At 31.9% G+C, this 20,690-nt stretch overlaps 1 protein-coding gene across 2 annotated transcripts in view; it reads right to left on the bottom strand.

The window, feature by feature from the left end:
* Window positions 1-17,117: 17,117 nt before the first annotated feature.
* The window catches only part of LOC101263108 (uncharacterized), a 39,516-nt gene continuing 35,943 nt past the window's right edge, over window positions 17,118-20,690 (bottom strand). Inside the window, exons 9-12 of one of the 2 annotated variants that reach the window (XM_026030694.2) lie at window positions 20,136-20,192; window positions 19,585-19,680; window positions 18,810-18,937; window positions 17,118-17,505 (exon numbers count right to left, since the gene is read on the bottom strand). In XM_026030694.2, the coding sequence (XP_025886479.1) occupies window positions 17,493-17,505; window positions 18,810-18,937; window positions 19,585-19,680; window positions 20,136-20,192 (294 nt within the window). In that variant the 3' untranslated portion in view covers window positions 17,118-17,492. The remainder of the gene's footprint in view (window positions 17,506-18,809; window positions 18,938-19,584; window positions 19,681-20,135; window positions 20,193-20,690) is intronic. The other variant, XM_004237509.5, reaches the window with a different exon arrangement.

Here is a 20,690-nt window from a genome sequence, read left to right as displayed (position 1 = left end):
TTTATCATTTTTATTATTATTATTAAACTATAATTGATCTTATAATTTTTATTAATTTACAATTTGTTATTATTATTTTATTTTATATTAAATATAACCCTTTTTAAATTGGTGTAAAAATATATTATGTTTTGGTAAAAATAAGGTGTTCACAATATCTAAACACCATTATAAATCATTTTAGTACTTTAGAACCTCATGAAACATGTATTAGGCTCTAGTTTCACCTATTCGTATTAGAGGTGTTACAAGAATATATGTATGAAGTAGGTCACTTAATGTGATACTTAGAATTGGATAGGGTTATGGGATTCTATGCATTGCATTGCACAAGTGTTGCTTCGGTTGTCTACATGTTGGGATGATATTATGTTTGGTTGGCTTATGATGCTTACTTTATGTGCATATTGGATGTACTTGGTAAAAACATGTTTTGACTAAAACGTATTTTTATACATGTATTGATGATTTTATGCATAGAAGTCACACTTAGTACGTATGATGTAGTAACCCATATTTTCTTCCTTTTTTCCCAAACATTATAGGTTCGGGCCTTTGAGGAGATCTCAAGGCTATTTCTCAAGACACTTGGATTTTCTTCTCAAAGTTGGTGAGTCCTCACATCCGAGGATAACACCCTTATGTTCTAACTTTTAATTCCTTTGCTTCTGTTGGAACATTGTTTTGTTTCTTATTTCTAGACTTCTTGTTGATGTAAGGGCTAAGTTCCAATTTTCAACACCTCTATGTGTATATGGTATGATGTGACGAAATAAGATTATATGTTTTATATATGAAGTGAAGTTTAACTTCCAAAAGTAAAAGTGCTAATTTTTCCGCAGTTTTATTCTATGATACATGTTGTAAAGATTGTTAAGGGATTGTATAAGACCTCTTTGAGGTCGAATACGCCGGTAACGACTAGGAGGTGCTCTCGCGTCGTTACATTAAGGGCACCCTTTACTACTACTATTACTCATAATCTTGGAAATTATACTATATTTTAGGGTGAAAATATTATCCAAGATCTAAAACACTCTTTCTCATAAGGGTGCAACATGAATGAGGTTTGGACAACAGAGTACATCTCAATTTTGATCAAACGCACGATACATATGAATGTGAGTGCATTCTTTCGAACTCAATACCTAACTCACGCTTAGGATACTCTCAAGCTCATCTACAGTCTCATAACCTCCTCCAGAATTTTGCTAAGAGAAATTCATTAATAAAGAACTGACTTTTCTTTTCAACCACATATATTATAAGGGGTAGTTGAACGAATCTGAGAAATGCATGAGTTTGAATAAGCTCCTTATGACATATTTCTATTGCACGATTTAGATTATGAAAGAACTTCTTAAATGTCTATAGTCACTAATTTGTAGAATCGGGGATCTTACAACCATAAATAAGATCCAAATGACACAGCTTCATAGCCATCCTAGAACACTTAAACTTTGTACTCTGATATCAAGTTTGTCAAGCCATGAACCTACACCCTGGCACCCAAAAATCATTGTTCATTCCCAAAAAACCCTTGGTCTGTCTCACTACTCAGCAGAATACATTAATCAAGAAAAATGGAAACTAATGATGTAAAAATAACTTTAAAAACTTAACATAAACTTAACTCCAATAACCGTCTGAAATTAATTTAACAAATATCTATTAATGTCTAATAACTCAAACCATTACAACAAAAAAGGAAATAATGATAGACTCCTCGACTTTGAAACTATGTATGATGCCTCTACTATTACAAAAGGATTATAGAGCTCGACATCCTAACAAACTGAAAATAAAAGTGGAACCCTTTTGAAGTTAGGAGGATCACCAAAGCTAACTGGAACTGCAAGTGGTCTCAACGGAGAACCTTTTGATGACCCTAAATACATGTATCTGCATCATAAAGATGTAGGATAATGGTGTCCATACATGGAATATGCAAGCATGTAAGGGGAATTATAAAGCATAAATATCAACTTAAGCTAATAGAAAATAAACGTACTCACCTCTTCTCAAACTACACTCAAGGAGAGGATATGTAACTCATAGATAAGATACTCAACTCAAAGGTAAGATATTCACCTCGAAGATACTCAAATCAAAATACTCAACACTAAGATACTTAAACTCAAGATACTTAACTCAAAGATACTCAAAGAGAAGACACTCAAGTATAAGCAACAATAAAAGATGCAATAAATGGAAAGCTTATAAAATGCTAGATAAAATTCAACTATATGTAAAAATATAATAATAGCTCAATTGTATGTAAAAAAAAAAGCACAATGATAACTCTTATTTGAGAGATTATCTAACCAACAACCATCACTTGTGATGATACATCATCTTGCCCACACTGCCAGAATTGTCCTATACCTTATCGGAGTATAAACATCCTTAACTAAGTAAATTCACTAATCTATGATTAAAAAATAATAAGAAATTATATAAAAAGTACGAACCTTCTATCCATTTTGACATACTTGGTTTATGAGGACTTTGAGTTGTGTGACCTCGTCCCCAAATAGGTGTTCTTATATGTTCAAAAATATTTCCTCATCCTCAAACTTTGAGAGTATTAATCAAAAGTTTCACTTAAAAGAGATAGTGCTCAAAAATCCTCATCAACTCATTTGTGAAACGAAGTTTTCTCTCATCTTAAAATGTAAGAACATTTACTCTTGGGAATACTTAGTTCCCTTATATTCATTTTTAAAAAATGAAACTCGACTCTCTTACTCCTTATACTCATTTACTCAAGTCTTAAAATAAATTATAAATAATTGTAAAAGACTTCTCAAAATAGGATCCTTTCCGAATAATGTACGTGAATGATTCATTTCAAGGTTTTTCATAACCATACATAAAACTCAATACTCAACAACTCTGGAGCTCAAGGACTCCATGATACTACTCATCTCAAGGACCTTTACGTATAACGTATGGTAGTCTCATAATTAGGAATATAATCTCAAAGAAATTAGGAGCTCAATACTCAAAAATTAGAACTTGAAGGTACCACTACTCTCTAGAACACTCAATTCATAGAGGCCACGTCTAATTATGGACATGAACAATTGATTCAAGGGTATCAATGACAATATAAGACTCTTGTGTACAACTCTTCTCATTGTCATACTTTCTTCCTCAAAATATAGCTTAAACCTATCATTGATTTCAAAGGAATTCACAATTTGACTCAAAAGAACTTGTTGGACTTTCCTCTTAACTCTACTTTGAATTTCAGATGTGAATTCAAGAACTTTTATTAGGATATAGGATCTCTCAATGATTAAATGAAGCTTAGATGGTTGATAATAAGAAATGGGAGAAGAAACAAACTAAAGGACACTAGTTCGATGTGGAAGATGAATTAAATTTTTGGTCAAAAAATAAATTTTGGAACAGTGAACTCCGTATCGCCTCCGTGACACGAAGAGAAACATACTTTTCTACGGACTGAATTTTTAAATACATACGCGATGCGGAGCTGGGCATGTATTTTTTGCCTGGCCTTTTTTTCCTCCCCCAAAGTCAAAACAATTCATACTCACTACAAATCTAAGGTAAAAATTCACAAAATCTTATAACCGAGAATAATTCCAGAAAAAACCCATTCAAGGAACCATCTATTAACTCAACTCATTCGCAACCCTCGCCTCAAGAACTCAAAACAACACTCCATTACCAATTCAATTCAAGAACTCATAAGAATCTTATCATAGACAATCTTATGGATGAATTCGAAACTGGAAACTCATAATTGACGTGAGGGTAAACAAACCCAACACTATGAAAACTTACATACCTTGAAAGATCAAATTATTAGCGAAAACCTCCAAACTCGATGAACCATTAAGCTTTCTCATTTTTTCTCCTCTTGAACATCTCTATAAATCCTAAGCGTATTCGAGATTGTGAAAACTGACCCAAATAATTTTATACCCCAAAATAAAAATGATTTAGGCTAGTAAGAGTAAGGAAAAGACCAAAATACCCCTCTTTAATTCGGATGAACTTTCCTTAACCGGGCAGGTTGAACTCAAACAGTCATATCTCCCTCATCCGAACTTTAAATTTAGCAAAATTGGTAGTTTTGGAAAGAAGAATCAAAGATCTTTCATTTGATATCTTATGATCTACCTAAATCATCCTGTGTTAAAAGTTATGGTCATTTGAAGTTGACCCAAAGAATATTGATGGAAGACTTAAATGACTTTCTCTTTAGTTCTTTGTTGAATTAGAGATATCATATCTAGTGACCTTAAAACCTAAGAAAATTTAAAATTACTCGAAAAAACTTAATTCACAATGAAGAAGGGTTCGGGTCTTAGCTCAAAAAATTTTGGGGTCCTACATACACATTTTCAAACATATTATATTTTTTCATGTGCTTGTTAAGTCAAATAAAAACAATTTCATTTATGATATCAACAAATTTTATGTGAAATAAAGAATGTTTCAATACTGTGTTTGAAAAGGTTAATAATTCTATGTACATGTATTCTTGCAACATCTTGTGATTCTTACTATACACATGTTTTATCTTAGACCAACATTTCTGGTGGTTAATTATTGGAACGTAATAATATTTTATTTTTACTCTCTTGACCTGTTTATTGGATAGTAATTTTTGTTTGAAAATTAACATGTAATCATTTTTTATGGAACTTTTACTTAAATGGTATATCCTATTTGATTAATTACCCTTTTTAATGTTAATTTACATTTATTACCATTTATGAAACAACTTTTGATTTATTAGTCATTTTGATAATTGATATCATTGGAGTATGTATGTGTATATATATATATATGTGTGTGTGTGTATATATATGTATATATATATATATGTATATATATGTATGTATGTATGCATATATGTGTATGTATGTATATGTATATATATATATGAACTCCTAATATAAATGCTAAAATACTATAATATCCTTAACTTAGGTTGTGAGTTTTTTTATGAATTATGACGTTTTTGATAAGTTGTGACGTTTTTCCAGAAGTTTTGATTTTTCAATGAGTTGTCACTTTTTCAAAGAGTTGTGTCTTTTCCAAAGAGTTGTGAATTTTTTAATAAATTCTGACTTCTCCAAAGGATTGGAACTTCTCGAAAAAGTCATGACTTTTCAGAAAAGACACAAAAAATATTTCTTCAAATTACACCCTTTGTTGACTATAAATTGAGGGGCTTCCTCTCATTTTTCAACCACAATTTTTTTTATGTTCTACTCTTGTTCTTCTTGCATTTTAAATTTTTTTGTGCGTTTTATTGTGGTTGAGCAATTTCAAAATTTAGCGGAATATGAGGTACCATTATTCTGATGAAGTAACTCATTCTTTCCTAAGAGGGTATGTTCCATAACCTCGAGCATTCGAGAAAAATAACTTTATGATTTATTAATTACTTTATTCTTATACATTAGTTAGTAATGTTCCAATAAATGAAATTAACATGATGTAGTCTAAATTCATTTGTTTTTGTTAAAAAATTTTGTTTCTATGTAGATGTATGCTTCTGAATATCTTTTTTAAAACTTAGAGAATTGTAAAGATTTATTTTTATGCTCAGGACAAATATCAAAGGGTTGTGATATTTCGATGAGTTGTGACTTTTCCAAAGAGTTGTCACTTTTCCAATAAGTCGTGACCTTTTCAACAATTTATGACTTTTTTTCTTAAGTTGTTTCTTCTCAAAAAGGTCATGACTTTTTAGAGAAAACACAAAAAAAAACATTATGTCGTATTAACCTTGTTGACTATAAATATAGAAGTTTCCTCTCATTTTTCAACCACAATTTTTTTAATGTTCTACTGTTCTTCTTGCATTTTAAAGTTTTTTTTGTGACTTATTGTCGTTAAGCGAGTTCATGGTTTAGCAGAATATGAGGTACCACTATTCCGATGAAGTAAGTCGTTCTATCCTAAGAGGGTATATTCGATAAGCTCGAGTATTTGAGAAAAATAATTTTGATTATTTAACAATTATTTTTTCGCTTAATATATACATTAGTAGGTAATGTTCAATATATGAAGTTGACATGATGTAGTCTAATTCATTTGTTTTTTGTTATTTCTCTTCTAATGTAGATGTATGGTTTTGAATATCTTTTCCAAAACTTAGAGAACTGTCACAGTTTATTTTTAATTCTCAAGACAAATAATGACTTTATTTATTAGTGTTACTTATTTGATTTAGACCCTCATAAAGTTTGCTTCAAAATAGTAATGACTATATAAACATTTGTTTTACTTAATTAATATTTCTTAATATTTCAATATTTTAAATGAAGAAAAGTTTATATGTGCAATAACACAAGTTGAAGCTCGTATTATTTTATATTTTTATTTATTTATGAGACCAAAATTTTGATTAATGCAAATATATATTTATATTTGCACAGGTATTTGTATTTAAATTAAAGTATTATATGTGTCACAAATGTATTATCAAGTTAACAAGAGTTTTTATCTTCAAAATATATTATTTTAAAAAGTTCTGAGTTATTTAAAAAAAAACTCACAACCAATGAGAAAATATTTGAATATATAAAATGTACATGTTCTTTTCACGTATTCATATGACATCTAAACAATTTAATTTGAAATATACATGCAAATCATATTTGGTTAGACGAAAAGAAAAATACAAAGAAAATATTATTTATAAGGTAATATTAGTCATAAGACTAGTTACATGATTAACCTCATCAAATTGAAATAAATATATACCTTATTGCGTTTCATTAATAAAACTTTTCACTAACCATATTCATAGGTTTGCATTTTTAAGAAATATACATGACGATCCATGTTAAACATTCACAAAAGAATATGCAATATTACTTTTTGTTAAGCTTATTATTCAATTTTTTGCTTAAATAAGCAATTAATATTTACTATGACATATATTTTTGGATTGTTAATCAAGTGCAGCGCGCGTGTCTAAAATTTAGTATATATATATATATACACACACACAGAGACACACACACTGGTGGTATCAAGAAATAAAAACTCAATTTAGTGAATCACTGATAAGTTACTCCTTTTATACTTTGATGGTATCAAAGATTGATTCAGTGACATCACAACTAATTTACTACTTAATTCCATCATATCAATGAAGAAAAAGTCACTTCATTGAAAAATTATAAAATTACTACTTGATATTATTAAATATATGTTGAAACTTTGGTTGTTGTTCAGATACAGATTTTTACTCATTTAAGGTCTATTTAGCTCAAAAATTAGTGTCATCAATGCATAACTTTGTCCTATTCTGATCAAATATTAATTATTTGCAGCTAGGTATGTCAAATGGGCGGGTTGGTTGAAAATTACAGTTATTAAAATGGATTGAAATAGAAATTTGGATTGGGTCTTGATCCTCTCAAGTTTACTTTGAGCTCAAATGGGCTAAAATGGGTTGAGTCTTACCCGCTTTATTTGACCCGATTAATCTCAATAATTTAATATATTGATGTTTAACTTTTATAATCACAATTTAAATTTTTGCTCGGTAATTTTTTCTTTAAAAAATAACAAATTGATAGATAAATCCTAAAAGGTTTTAAATAGATAATAATTCGTACCTTCAATATAGGAAAATATCTTTAAAAAAATTTTAAAACGGTAGAAATTGGAGATTGAATTGGACTCAACATAGGATTCTCTTCAAATGGGTTAGGCTTGAATGAATTAAGATCGAACCCAATTCAAATTATCTTGACCTGAACCCTTAAAATTTTAGACGGGTTGGATGGGTTACCTATGTTTGTGTTCATTTTTTACACCCCTATTTGAAGCTATGAAGGAAAATGAACTAGACAGAAATTGATGTTTTAAAGAATGACCAAAAGTACAAAAAGAAGTTCAACTATACATTGTTGACCGCCAAATGAGAAAGGTAGATCGCCTAGTGAGCCTGCCCATATAAAGATTGTAGAAATAAATACTTAAGATAAAACCACACCACATAAATATTGTAGAAGTAGATACATAAAATTAAAAAAAGTCACATCAATTGATTTCTTATACATACTGCTTCTAGTAAAATTGATATTTGGACATTACCGTCCATTGTAATTTAAATATACAATTTTTTGAGATGGTTAATATGATCTTTCTTGGGGTTTCTCGAATGCACAATTCAGGAATAACATTATGATTTTTTAAGTAATCATAATTTTTTAGTAAAAGATAATGAGATTGTTTATTTCCACCAAATATCCGTCTAGTAAATTCCAGCACCATAGATTTAATAAATCTCATCAACTTATAAAAAGACATATTTCCCAGCAGATGCCTTCTCCAAAGAGAATATTTTAGCGTCTATTTTACTATAATAACATTCATATCATGTTTATTCAATCAAGAAAATGTAGGATCGCGTTTGTAATACTCCAAAAGTCTAAAGCCTAATCTAGAGCATAACATTAGAGTCTAAGAGTTTTACCATTATTTTTAAGTCAATTATACTGTATTTGAGTCAATTAGGAAGTTTTGGAATCAAAACGTCAAGAAACGTCCATGACGTACGGAAACCAGTTCAAGAGGTGCTAGTGGGTCTTAGCCTATTTGAAGTTTTAAAAGTCGAAAAATGATGATATCTGGTGGTAAGGTGTGTAACAAGTATTAGAGTTAATTTATATTAAAAACGTCTAGTTACGAATCTCCAAGGATCAATCAAGGGCCCTTGAGGAGGACCTGTGCAAATGTGCCTGAAAGCTGTCAAGAGACAGTGTTCACCAACATGGGCCATCGACGGGGCCACCTTCGATGGAAACTTAGTAAATTTTTACAAGGGTTCATTTTGACAAATCTATGACCAAAATGACAGACCAACAGGACGGTTGGTCCCTTGGTCATCGATTGACAAACGGGGCGTGGGTCAGGGTTTCATGTGTCAAGATTGATTTCATTGCACGTTTTAAGATTTGTTCAATTAATTAATTAGGTGGTTAGTTAAATATTTAGGGGTTAATATAGGTCTAACTAATTTAGTTGATTACCTATATAAAGACCCTAACCTAATTAAACTAACTTAACCCTCATAATTTCCCAAACCCAAATTGCTCTTCCTTCTCTCTTCTTTCTCTCTCCCAAAGAAACCCCATTGAAGACCTAGCAATGCATGGTTCTAGGGCTTCAAAGAAGAAATTTTCTCCATCAAACTTAATCAATTAGTTTATGGGATTCCTTTCACCTTTGTGATCTCTGTCCCCACATGGCTCCTCCAAATTGATTTCAAAAGTATGAAATTCAAGTGGGTTTACTTTCAAAACGAAAATGATCTTGTGAATTGATTTGTTTATGATTTTTTTTGGTTATTATGAGTATATTAGTTTCCGGGCACGCGCTTTGCGCGTGTAACCCATGAGTATATTATTTCTTAAAAGATAATACTACTAAATAATAAAATATGTCTAATTGAGATTTCTTACTTTTTTTTACTACTAATTGTGACACTCCAATTTTCTGACCTCCAAGTGAATGCATCGAGATAATAATATGAGAAATTAATAAAATAAACTTTGTTTGTAATTCAAAAAATAAGTTTACAAAGCTAAAAGGAAAACTAACAACTATCTAAATTAAATTTCTTGATAGTTCTGTTTTATTGGTAGAATAATGCTAGATAATGTAGATTAACTTTGAGTGTAGGAAAACAAAACCTTTCAACTTTTTTAATGAATGTGTTTTAAGTATTGTATCAAATTTTTATCCACAAATACTTTAAACTAATAAGTTAACTATAAATATTTAAAACTAAGATGTAAAATTTTTTATCATTTATATTTTTAAAATCAGGATATTTATGAATAACTACTATTTTTATATAAAATTTAATTCTGTCATACATAACTTATCCACCATTAATCTAATATTATATGTTTCACCTTTTTTTTTCCATAAAAATAAAAGAAAAGAGTAAACATCCTATTTTATCACATTCATTCTTAAAGATTAAAATTAATGTATATGTAAAAATTATAAGTACGGAGAAAAGAAAAGAAAAAGGTACACATGAGCAAGATAATTAGGCATTTCATTTTGTTTGTGTCTATAGTGAAATTGAACATTTAAGCATAAAAATATAAATATGAATTTAGAGCAACTTGCTAATAAAAAAAGAATTCAACTATATGAAGAGAGACAAAAAAAGTCTTATTATAATTCTTACTACAAATAAGTATAAAACTAACACATCAAACTCCGATGCTTCACTAATTGAATTCTTATCTATTCTCGTAACTGCATAAGGAAATCTCACAACTTTCACCTCAAATTGTGAAATTATTTCACATGTTTAGAGTTCCTACATTCAAGAATTGTAGGAGTGGTAAATAAAAGTTCTTCTTGAAAAAGTTAAATTTATAGAACAAAATTATAGAAACATGAAAAGTCACATGAATTATTGTTAAAATAAATATAAAAAAGATAGCGATGAAATTTAATTTTAAAGATACATGAATCTACTTTAATTTCTTGATAATTACTCATTTTTATTTTTATTTACAATTATGTTAGAAATTTGAAAGGTCAAAATTATGAAATGAGAATAAGAAGACTATATATATAAATTATATAAGTTATAATTTATTACAGGGGCAAAATTGTAATTCAACTTTTATGTTTTGAGCTTCATGCTTATAATAATATATGCTTAACATGTATTAAGGTTACATTACACTAATGCATTGACATAGTTTGTAGAAGATGACCTTTTCCCCTTAACCCTAGGTTGTGATCTTGAATTTAATTGTATAGTATTGATATAGTTGGCTTGGTTAGTGTGTGAATTACTATCCTATGTTGTGATCATGCTAATTAATGAGTAGATTGTGATATATTGTAATCCAATTATGCTAGTTCTTGAGTGATTGACCTGGATTGTAAAGGAGATTATAAATTTGATCCAAGTCTCTAATTCTAGGCTATGAACTAGTGATGACTTGTTTTCTAGTGATTCAATTGACTTTATTATGATGATAGTTATGATTTTGTGATAATATTACACCTATTGTTGGGTTTAATTGGATGGTTGATTGAAGAACTTGATGATGGCATTGTGAAGGAGATTGGGTAAGTCTTGTGATGTTAATTCTTTACTTCAATTATGATTACTTGTGATTAAGTGATAATGTTGTATTGAAGTATATCTTATGTTAAGATTGGTAGGGTTGGTACAATGTTGAATTGGAATATATTGAACTACGGATTGTGAGTTGTTGGCTAAGATGTAAATGTTATAAGGATGGTGATAACGCACCAATGTGCCTTATTATGATGTGACTAAGTAAATGTGATAACCTCACATGTATGAATGGTAATGAAAGGAAAATACTCCTGCATTTATTGTTGAGATATGATGATGATTATATAAGGGATAGACCCTATGACCTACATTAAGCTATGATGATTAATAAAGGTATTAAAGATATTTCAAAAGGGACTCTAACTTAGTACCGAGTTAACTAGAGTGAGGAGTGTCCCTTTCCACATAGGAAAGATAGGATCACTAATGATATTGGAGACTATAATTAAGGTAGAATAAAGTAGCCCGCCTTCCTACGGTGTAGGGTTTCTTGACACTGAATTCTACATTAGCTCATGTGGTCTATGTCTGTTAGGGAAAGATATTTCCAAAAGGTAAAATTAAAGTAAAGGACTGAACTCAAACTAGGATTACCTAAGGGGACTATCTTAGTCTAGGAAGGGGTATGAGACTCTACTAATACATTGAACTAGTTAGCCTTGAGGGAATTTAAGTAATCTTAATAATATGTTTCATGAATTTGGACATTATTTATGGTTCTTGTTGGGATTACTTGATTAAGTAAGGTTATGGGGCTTTGCTTAGTCATTGCACTAGTGGATTTAATGAGGGTTCATGAGTAATGGTCTTGCTTTGGTTATGATGTTAAGATCTCTTATTCATGCTTGTTGATGTTATGACTTAATGATAGAGTTGTCTTGATTATGTGCTCAATTATATGGATATTGCATGTTGGCTTGACTAGACATAGTATTGTCGATCTTGCGATGTACATGGTCTTGACTTAATGAATATATCTTCTTCAATTGTATTGGTTCTTGAATGTGCATAAGTATTTTCAAAGTAAGTTGCGTGTTTAATGATACGTCCCTTTTTAGCATGATTTTATGTTGTCTATGCATATGGTATCATACTTAGTAGAAGTGATGTGCTAACCCCATTTTCTTCCTTTTGTCCAACATTGTAGGTTCTGTTCGTTGAAGGGCTTCTGACAACTTTTCAAGGAAGACTTAGATTCTCATTCTCCAAGTTGGATAGGTCCTCACTACTGCGAGAACAATGCCACTTTCTAGCATTGGATATTGATTAGTCATACAGACTATATTCATTTTCTTTCATTTGAGTACTAACGACTGTATAACCTATATGTGGCTTTGATTGTATTGATGTATGGGTTATGCCTGATTGTTATACTCTTGTTTGGATGGTTATGAGATGAGACTTCTGTTTTAAGACTATGTTATATCTTATATATGTATATGTGCAATAAAAATAGAAGATTATGTAATTTTCTTATACGAAGGGTCTATGTATACTCGATGAATGTATATTATGTGTTTGCGAGAGGTCTATGCAAACCTCATGATTGATAGAAGAAAAGTTTTAAATTTTTGCAATGTTAACCTATGAATGTAATGATGTAAGCTAAGAGGAGAGTCTTAGTCCTCGATGAGGACAACGACGCTGGTTACTTCTAGGGGGTACTCCCCGGATATGACAACTTTTGAATATTCAGATAATACGTACTCCCTCCATCTCATTTTATATGTTATCCCTTTCTATTAAATCGTTGGATCACAATTTTCTCATTTTATAAATTCTATACATAAATTACCATATATTGCCTGTTATACCCTTAATAGAGTGGCTAATTAATCTTGAAAATGTATTCATCATTTATTATAAAGTTGACTTAAGAAAACACTAATAAGGCTAAAGGGGGGGGGGATGTTACATAATTTGTAATGCAAATGCAAAATAAAAGGGTGACATATGAAATGAAACTGAGGGAGTATCATTTACATTCGATTATCAATATTGAGTATGTGATATGTCAGGCTATTGTTTGAATTGACTCAAAAGTTGATCAAACCTACTTAAAATCATTTTTTGACAAATCTCATATAACACATAAAACCACATATTGAGTCACATAGGCGACTTAGTCGTCGAACCTATTACTTGACATTTGACTTCCAATGCACCTAAACTCTTAGACACTGCCTCATTAACACATAATAGACCTATTAGGACCTTAGGAATCAAAACCAACATGTTAGGCTCTAGTTCACCTAAGTCATTTTCTACATCTTACAAAAGTATGACAAAAGCCTAAAATAAGTTGGAAAGCGAAAGTAGACATCTCTTCAATTATTATTTTTTGACTTACAAGCTATTTTTTAAAACCAATTGAAACAGGTAGTCATTATGTTTTACATTTTACTTGACACTATTTTAAAAACAATAAATGACTTGTTTTTATGTGGTTACACTACATCCTATTCATATGAGTTAATTCTTAATGTGGAAACAAGTTGTAACGGCATATCTTCTTAAGAATGGATCAAGGAAATTCCAACGCTTCGTCATCCATTGTTCATGTTGAACTGTATAGCTTTGCCATTGAGCATGCCCAAACCAAAAAAAGTAGGTTCTTGAAAGGACATTCAATTTTTGTTTCGATATTCGGAAATTAGCAAGTTAAAAGGAATGACGAAAGGACGATAAAGAAACTCAAGTTGAACATCACATCTCCTTCCCGGAAAAGCTTATTTTTGTAGGAACTTTCCAACAAACAGATTGTTGTTTTCACAACTAAGGCTGCTCTATTGAAAGCTTTAAAAGATAAGAAGAAGGGGGCACATGAGCAAAGAACAATGGAAAGAAGGTAGGAAAAATAGGATTTCTCAAACTTGAAATTAAAAGAAATAAGTAGAGAGATTAAACGGATTCATTCAACATACGCTTGGTAAATCAAGGAAAACAACATTCTCCCCTACAAGATGGTTCTGGGTAATCTATTGTCACTTGGGACCAGGTTAGTGGTAACAAATTGAAAATGTTTCCTTCCCTGCACCAAAAATAGAAATAGTAGCAAGAATAGAACAAAAGAGTAAATCAGACAGATCGTTTCTTGATTCAATATGTGCAGCCAAAACCTTAATAGTATGATTTAATTTACAGAAATCTTCAAGCATTAACTAAATCTGAGTTGCTGGAAACTAATGAATGTGCTTTTCTTTCTGCTTGAAGCGATCTACACAATGCTTCAAGCTTCTCTTTCTTGTTCGTTGTTTTCTCCAACTGTTTTTCAAGAATTCACGCTGCAAAGAAAACAACATATATTTTAAGGCTCCTATTGAGGAAAACAAGTTCTATTACGCAAACATAACTTGAGCATCAAGCGATAAAACTACATAGACTCTCTTTATTTATAAGAAGCAACTTTGGAGAAACTAAACTATCATTCAAGTTATTCAATGCACAAAGTGGTACAACAAATATTGACCAGGGCAACAAGGACTAACAAGCTTCATGGTTTCGATGCCAAGCAACCTACATAAGATAGACAGAAGATAGATGTCAGAAGCATATTACAAGTCATGATATTTGTTTTTATTTTATGACGATAGGCAAATGGGTTTGCTGGTAGTTGTAGGATGAACGGGCTTTGCTCGCATCGGTGGTCCAAGTCTCGTGGTGGTGTTGGTTTGATCAACACATCTAAAAATAGATATTATTCCTGACAGACAAGAAAAATATTTGGGACCTTAACGAGGCTCTAGTACCATGTCTACCGGAACAAAAACATAGACATATCTAGAAAAAGTTAAGGATATCAATACAAATCAATACCTAATTGAAATAGAAGTAATCAACCTACCTGGTATATTTACATATGCTATAGAATATTCACAGTATTCTAACAAAGATATTCACAAGAGACCTTATCCTATTTGAGTAATATTATCATAGCAAAATATGGTGAAGACAAGAGTTGGATGACTAATGAAGTGCACTCTCCTTGTGGAGTTGGTCTGCAATGTCCATAAAAGCACAATGGCCTTCTATGAGGAATCACACATCCATAAAGGTGAACAATGGGTACAAAACATCATTTTGGGAAGATACATGTTGGGTAGGGGGTGTCTAAAAGATATATATATATATATATATATATATATATATATATATATATATATATATATATATATATATATATCCTGGCGTTTATATACTGTCTATGTAACATCAGATGACAGTAGTATATGCATGGTCCTCAAGGGGGGAACATACAACTCAGAAGGAATTTCAATGACTGGGAAGTGGATACATTAACTGAACTTGTAAAAGTGTTGGAAGATTTCAAAGGTTTACAGCGGGGTGCAGATTGTCTATGCTGGAAAGAGGACAGTAGGGTACTCGTTGAAGTTAGTGTAGCTTACAAGTTAATTAATCAAGACAATCAACAGATTGCTCTTTGGAAGGCGAAGATATCTTTGGAAGGCGAAGATACCTTTCAAGGTTTCTTGTTTTCATGTGGTTATTAGCACATGAAGTTGTTTGACCAATGATAATCTAGCAGGAGAAGGATCCCCCTTCGTTCACGATGGTTTTCTTTGTGGGGGAAAAAAATTAAGTCAGTCAACCTCCTATTCTTACATTGCAAGGTTACAGATCAGCTATGGAGGATGTGTACCAACCTTAGAGTCGTAGCATGGACAATGCCCGAGAAGATAACTGAGGTTCTTTTTAGCTGTGAGGAGGCAGGGACAGGAATTATCGACAAGGATAGATGGAGGATTTTCTCAGCTTGTATATGGTGGACAATCTGGAAAGAAAGAAATTCCAGATCCTTTTAAGACACTAGCAGTTCAGTACAGAAAAACAAACTGATTTGCATTAAGACTTCTCTATTTCTGGTGTAGACAAACCTTCATAGATGATACTGAGTCGTTTCTGATCTGTTTTTCTTCCTTATGCCTTGTAAAAATGGTTTCAAAGCATATGGAGCAAAACAGATACATGCATAACAACAATTCAGACCTTAATGACTTCCTGTCGTCTTTACTTTTGGTTCGATATCCTGATCATGTCTTTCCTATAAAACTTTTCCGTGTTTAAGAATTACTTAGTTATCAAAGTTTTTTGATTAAAACATGTGTATTTTAGGAAATTTATCATAGATTGCTTTATTTGGAGCGTTAAAGTTAAGGATTATTGAGTTTGAGAACGAGAATTGTGACATAGAAAGACAACAACTTATTATCTTAAGTTGGTATAAAACTTAATATTTATGAGGCACATAGGCGACTTAGTCGTCGAACGTATTAGTCGTCCCTTGACGTTTGACTTCCAATGCACCTAATCACTTATACACTACCTCATTAACACATAATAGACCTATTAGGACCTTAAACATCAAAAACAACATATAAGGCTCTAGTTCACCTAAGTCATTTTCTGCATCTTACAAAAGTATGACAAAGCCTAAAATAAGTTGGAAAGCAAAAGTAGACATCTCTCCAATTATTATTTTTCGACTTACAAGCTACTTTTTAAAAGCAATTGAAACAGGCAGTCATTATTTTTTACATTTTACTTGACACTATTTTAAACATAATAAATGACTTGTTTTTATGTGGTTACACTACATCCTATTCATATGAGTTAATTCTTAATGTAGAAACAATTTTTAAATGGCATATAATTTGAGAATGGATCAAGGAAATCCCAATGCTTGAGCATGCCCAAACCAAAAAAAGTAGGTTCTTGAAAGGACGTTCAATTTTTGTTTCGTTCTCCGGAAATTAGCAAGTTAAAAGGAAACTCAAGTTGAAAATCACATCTCCTTCCCGGAAAAGCTTATTTTTGTAGAAACTTTCCAACAAACAGATTGTTGTTTTCACACCTAAGACTGCTTTGTTGAAAGCTTTAAAAGAGCATAAGAAGGAGACACATGAGCAATGAACAATGCAAAGAAGGTGGGAAAAATAGGAGTTCTCAAACTTGAAAATTAAAAGAAATGAGCAGAGAGATTAAACAGATTCATTCAACATACGCTTGGTAAATCAAGGAAAACAACATTCTCCCCTACAAGATGGTTCTAGGTAATCTATTGTCACTTGGTACCAGGTTAGTGGTAACAAATTGAAAATGTTTCCTTCCCTGCAACAAAAATAGAAATAGTAGCAAGAATAGAACAAAAGAGTAAATCAGACAGATTGTTTCTTGATTCAATATGTGCAGCCAAAACATTCATAGTATGATTTAATATACAGAAATTTTCAAGCTTTAACTGAATTTGAGTTGCTGGAAGCTAATGATTGTGCTTTCCTTTCTGCTTGAAGCAATCTACACAATGCTTCAAGCTTCTCTTTCTGGTTCCTTGTTTTCTCCAACTGTTTCTTCAAGAATTCACGCTGCAAAGAAAACAACATAATTTAAGGCTCCTACTGAGAAAAACAAGTTCTATTACGCAAACATAACTTGAGCATCAAGCGATAAAACAACATAGACACTCTTTATTTACAAGAAGCAGCTTTGGAGAGACTAAAGTATCATTCAAGCTATTCAATGCACAAAGTGCTACAACAAATATTGACATGGGCAACAAAGACTAACAAGCTTCATGGTTTCGATGCCAAGCAACCCACATAAGATAGACAGAAGATAGATGTCAGAAGCATATTACAAGTCATGATATTTGTTATTATTTTATGATGATATGCAAATAGGTTTGCTGGTAGTTATAGAGCTGACTGGGCTTTGCTCGCATCGGTGGTCCAAGTCTCGTGGTGGTGTTGGTTTGATCAACATCTCTGAAAATAGCAATTTTTCCTGACAGACAAGAAAAATATTTGTGGCCTTAACGAGGCTCTGGTACCATGTCTACCGGAATAGAAGCATAGACACATCTACAATAAGTTAAGGATATCAATACAAATCAATACCTAATTGAAATAGAAGTAATCAATCTACCTGCTATATTTACATATGCTATAGAATATTCACAAGATTCTTACAAAGATATTCACAAGAGACCTCATCCTATTTGAGTGATATTATCATAGCAAAATATGGCGAAGACAACAGTTGGATGACTAATGAAGTGCACTCTACTTGTGGAGTTGGTCTACAATGTCCATAAAAGCATAATGGCCTTCTATGAGGAATCACACCTCCATAAAGGTGAGCAATGGGTACAAAACATCATTTTGGGAAGATACATGTTGGGTAGGGGGTGTCTGAAAGATATATATATCCTGGTGTTTATGTACTGTCTATGCAACATCAGATGACAGTAGTATATGCATGGTCCTCAAGGGGTGGAACATACAACTCAGAAAGAATTTCAATGACTGGGAAGTGGATACATTGACTGAGCTTGTACAAGTGCTGGAAGATTTCAAAGGTTTACAGGAGGGTGCAGATTGTCTATGCTGGAAAGAGGACTGTAGGAAACTCGTTGAATTAAGCGTAGCTGAAAAGTTAATTGAATCAAGACAATCAACAGATAGCTCTTTGGAAGGCGAAGATACCTTTCAAGGTTTCTTGTTTTCATGTGGTTATTAGCACATGAAGTTGTTTTGACCCATGATAATCTAGCAGGAAAAGGATCCCCCTTTGTTCAAGATGGTTTTCTTTGTGGAAAAAATTTAAGTTAGTCAACCACCTATTCTTACATTGCAAGGTCACAGATCAGCTATGGAGGATGTGTACCAACCTTAGAGTCGTAGCATGGACAATGCCCGCGAAGATAAGTGAGGTTCTTTTTAGCTGGGAGGAGGCAGGAACAGGAATTGCCGACAAAGATAGATAGAGGATTGTCTCAGCTTGTATATGGTGGACAATCTGGAAAGAAAGAAATTCCAGATCTTTTTAAGACACTAGCAGTTCATTACAGAAAATCAAACTGATTTGCATTAAGACTTCTCTATTTTTGGTGTAGACAAACCTTCATAGATGATACTGAGTCGTTTCTGATCAGTTTTGATAAGTTTTTCTTCCTTATGCCTTGTAAAAATGGTTTCAAAGCATATGGAGCAAAACAGATATATGCAGAACAACAACTCAAACCTTAATGACTCCCTGTCGTCTTTACTTTTGGTTCGATATCCTGATCATGACTAGCCTATAAAACTTTCTGTGTTCAAGAATTACTTAGTTATCAATGTTTTTTTATTAAAGCATGTGTATTTTGGGAAACATATCATAGATTGTTTTTTTGGAGCGTTAAAGTTAAGGAATATTGAGTTTGAGAACCAGAATTGTGACATAGAAAGACAATAACTTATTATCTTAAGTTGGTATAAAACTTAATATTCATGGGAAATCTAGTCTATCCTGCGTGTCTTATGTTGATTGTTGTTCAGTGTATCTGTCTGCGGCACCAGTTTTGCGGCATCACGAGTAAACAACTAAAAAAGAATATGCAACTAAAGAGAAATTGAATCACTTCCTTCCATCAAAGAGTTAAATTGATTAGATAACAAGATTACCTCCTCAGCAAGTTCTATAAGAGTAACATCTGACTTGTCACATTTGCCCTTCAAGAAAGCATTCTCCTTCTTGAGTTCTTTTAATGATTTTGCCATCTAAAATCAGAACCGCGTAACATCAAAAAGGATAACATTGTGAGTGTAGGCCAAAAACAAATAGTACTTGACTTGTTAGAATAACCACAGCATGAAGGCAAACTGCTCCTTCTGCCACAATAAACCTAACTATCTTTCCCCTTTGGTCCATCTCAAAATATTTGATCCCTTTACCAAAATGGGAAACTTCCCTTCCTTCAACATTTCAAAATAGTATAAACTAATACTACTTTACATAATCTCAACTTTGAGTTAACATGTTACCTGATGATTCCACTTCTTCATTTGTCATTTTTAACCAATATATTGATCACTTCGCGATGGAACTTGAACACTACTAATCGATTGAAACAGTAGTCTAATTGTGCATGCATAACTACATCTAGTTTACTAGAACAGAGTACAGAACACTGGGAAATTGGAAAAAGAAGTTTAACAAATAAATGGAAGTAAACCTTCTCAATATCTTGCTTAAACGTTTCAAAAACCTCATTGCTCTTCAGCAAAGCTTCCTGCAAGAATAGCACAGAAGAATTACTTTTAAAGGTCTACGTTCAAACTTTTCATGACATTAAAACCAGTAACAGCTAGCTTAGAAACATAAAAGGAGATAAAACAAAAGATCCTTCCTATCCTGATTTTTAATTGTAGGTTTGTCCCATTATTGCAGTAATTTGAAACCTCTAAAAAGAACCATGTAAATAAGCATTACAACGAAGCTCTTACGTTGTCAAGCACTAGGCAAGTGCATATTATCTTTCTCTTATCTTGTGTTTGAAATGGTGAAAAGAGGAAGCCTAAGAGGACTGGAACTAAACAAGTGTTTTTTCCTTTGGGTGGGTAGCGGGGAGGGGAGGTGTGATAATGGTATTTCACCATAATTTGGTTAATAAGTAAAATTGCAGGTCACTAGAACTCGTGGAATGGAAGACTCGATGAATGCACACAACAGGATTCAGAATTGACAAACAAACATCATAGGGAAAACTTTTAAAATGCAATCTTCACAC

This window comes from Solanum lycopersicum, chromosome 4, assembly GCF_036512215.1.
Source record: "Solanum lycopersicum chromosome 4, SLM_r2.1".
Taxonomy (NCBI): Eukaryota; Viridiplantae; Streptophyta; class Magnoliopsida; order Solanales; family Solanaceae; genus Solanum; species Solanum lycopersicum.
This window is presented reverse-complemented; position numbering and strand designations above follow the sequence as displayed.